This window comes from Eimeria necatrix, genomic scaffold (genome assembly GCF_000499385.1).
Source record: "Eimeria necatrix Houghton genomic scaffold, Enh_scaff2201, whole genome shotgun sequence".
Classification (NCBI taxonomy): domain Eukaryota; phylum Apicomplexa; class Conoidasida; order Eucoccidiorida; family Eimeriidae; genus Eimeria; species Eimeria necatrix.
The window spans coordinates 1-2,730 of NW_013652805.1; the positions used below are offsets into that span (position 1 = coordinate 1).

The window sequence follows — 2,730 nt, forward strand, 5'->3', positions numbered from 1 at the left end:
CCCCCCCCACAGCCTCCTCGGGCCAAAGTGCTGCAGCAAGGGCCAGCTTGGGCAGCTGCAGCAGCGCCTCAACACCAATGGTCCTCAGGCCTTTCTGAGGAGCTGCAGCGCATGCAGCCCACGGCGCCTCAGCAGCAGCAGCAGCAGCAGCAGCAGCAGCAGCAGCAGGGGGAGCAGCAGCAGCGGCCGGCAGAACCTCGTCCTCTGAGAGCGACGCCTGGGAGTCCGACCACTCTCCCGCCGCACACTGCTGCTGCTGCTGCTGCTGCTGCTGCTGCTGCTGCTGCTGCTGCTCGCTCTGTGCGAACCATAGTGCTGCAGCAGGCTCCGCAGAGCCGTCAGCAGCAGAAGAGTTCACTGCGCCCATTAGATCTTCCCGCTTCCCCAGCAGCTAGCGCGGGCCGAGCAGCAGCAGCGCCGCTGCTGCTGCTGCAGCTGCTGCTGCTGCTGCTGCAGCTGCAGCTGCTGCTGCTTCTGCTCCCTGAAGCCAATGAGGCCACGAAGTGGAGGGCAGATGCTTTCGCCCGGCTCGAGGGTCAGAAGAGCACTTGGGAGAAAATAAAGAACAGCAAGCCTCGAGCAGCAGCTGCAACAGCAGCAGCAGCAGCAGCAGCAGCAGCAGCAAGTTGGCGTTTGTGCAGCAGCAAAATCGGAAATGCCTCTCCAGAGAAATTTGAAAAGCCCAAAAGTCTCAAATTTGCTGCTGAAGAGGCAAATAAAGAAACAGCTGAAGGAGAGCGCAGCTGCTTCCGAAGCTGCTGCTGAAATCGAAGCCGCGGCGGCGGTCTTGGGGCCTTTTGCCTGGCAGCAGCAGCTCAAATGAGTGCAGCTGCTGCAGCAATGAGGAAAAATAACACTTTTAAAGAATAAAAAGAGCAGCTTTCCGCAAAGAAGCAGCCAGTTGCCTTGGAGGCGAAGAGAAGCCGCCGGGCGGATGGATGGTCACAGCCGCAGGCAATGGCGCCGCTCCGCCCCCTTCGCTGCGCAGTTTCGGAAGAACAACTCGAAAACTAAAATTATATTTAATTTATTTATTAAAAAGGAGAATTTGAAAACCAAAAGTGCCAGTTCAACTCCGTTAGAGCTCGCCCGAGGTGGCGGGCGCTAGACCGCTGCCAGCATCGGTGTCTGTACACCCCGTTGCCAAAGGCGCATTCGTGCAGGTTCCGTCTTCGGCAGTTTTGTTTCTGAAAATAAATTTGCAATTATTGAATTCGCAGCAGTAGTTTTTTTCCGCGCGGAAAGCCCAAGTGTGTGCTTGCCGTTTGCTGCTGCAGCGCGCACGGGAGAGGCAGCGCGGAGAGCAGCAGCAGCAATTAACTGTTATTAGCCCATGAACCAACAGGGAAACCAGAGTTGAATCGGACTTAAATAATTCAAATTCGCATTTATTGAGGCCGGAGAAGCTTTTCAAAATAACTCAAATGAGCTCTTCCGGAGCTCCGGGAGAGGAGGCGGACACACGACAGCAAGAACTTGGAGTGTACGTACACCTGGTGAGTGCAGCAGCAGTCAGACTCACCGCTAAAGAGAAATCACTTCTTTTTTTGCTGCTGCTCAGAGGGGCAGCCGCCCTCGGCAGCTGCTGCTGCTGCTGCTGCTGCTGCAGCAGCAGCTCTTCATCTCCCTGCTGCCTAACTAAAGCAGCCACTCCTCTCTTAGTGTAGCGAGCAGCGCTTCCCGCAGCAGCAGCAAGCTCTTGGCAGCAGCGCCGCAGCAGCAGCACTGCTTCCTGCAGCAGCTGTGCTGCCTGCAGCAGCAGCTCTGTTACCTGTAGCAGCAGCTCTGCTGCAGCAAGTGCTGCTGCCATTTGAAGCAAAACTATTTTCTGCATGCAAAGCAGCGGCAGCTGAGGTGTCTAGACACCTCAGGAGGTCTTCAGACACTTGTGTTGGCATTTGTGTCTTCATCTGTTTAAAAGAAACTCTTCGGACTTTAATTATAATTATAATTTTAATTTTAATTATAATTATTAAAAGTGCAATAAGCATGCATGCGCAGCAGTGTCTATACACTACACATTTACTGCAAACAGCAAATAAAACTCCACCACAATAGCTACACATACAGCAGCAGCAGCAGCATCTGCCACAGCAGCAGCAGCAGCATCTGCCACAGCTGCAGCAGCAGCATCTGCGACAGCTGCAGCAGCAGCATCTGCCACCAGTTGCCACAGCTGCAGCAGGAGCAGCATCTGCCACAGCTGCAGCAACAGTTGTCAGAGCTGCAGCAGCATCTGCCGCAGCTGCAGCAGCAGCTGCCATAGCTGCAGCAGAAGCTGCCACAGCTGCAGCAGAAGTTGCCACAGCTGCAGCAGCAGTTTTCACAGCTGCAGCAGGAGGAGCAGGTGCCACAGCTGGCGCGGCAGCAGGTGCCACAGCCGGTGCAGCAGCAGCAGCAGCAAACGAGTGCAGCAGCAGCAGCAGCAGCAAACGAGTGCAGCAGCAGAGCAGTTCCTGTTTTCAAATTTGCTGCTGCTACCCTAGGCCTGGTGGCTGGCTTCAGTGCTGTCTGCATGCATTTTATTTTATTTTATTTTATTTTCAAATAATTAAAACTAACTTCCCCCACACAGCTGCTGCCTACACTGCCAGCTGCAGCAGCAGCAGCGCCCCATCTGCTACTGCTGCTGCACTTGCTGCCTCTGGTCAGACCCTAGAGAGACTCAACAACGCTGCAGCTGTCTGCTGCAGCAGCAGCAGCAGCAGCAGCAGCAGCAGCAGTTCTTGC

The 2,730-nt window shown here is 55.0% G+C and overlaps 1 protein-coding gene across 1 annotated transcript; it reads right to left on the minus strand.

Annotated features, from left to right (window-relative positions):
• ENH_00030380 (hypothetical protein) lies at nt 1-367 on the minus strand (the record flags this gene model as incomplete). Its single annotated transcript, XM_013580108.1, has 1 exon — nt 1-367. A coding segment is annotated over one exon (367 nt), but the record flags the coding sequence as incomplete, so codon positions are not given.
• Between the last annotated feature and the right edge of the window lie 2,363 nt (nt 368-2,730).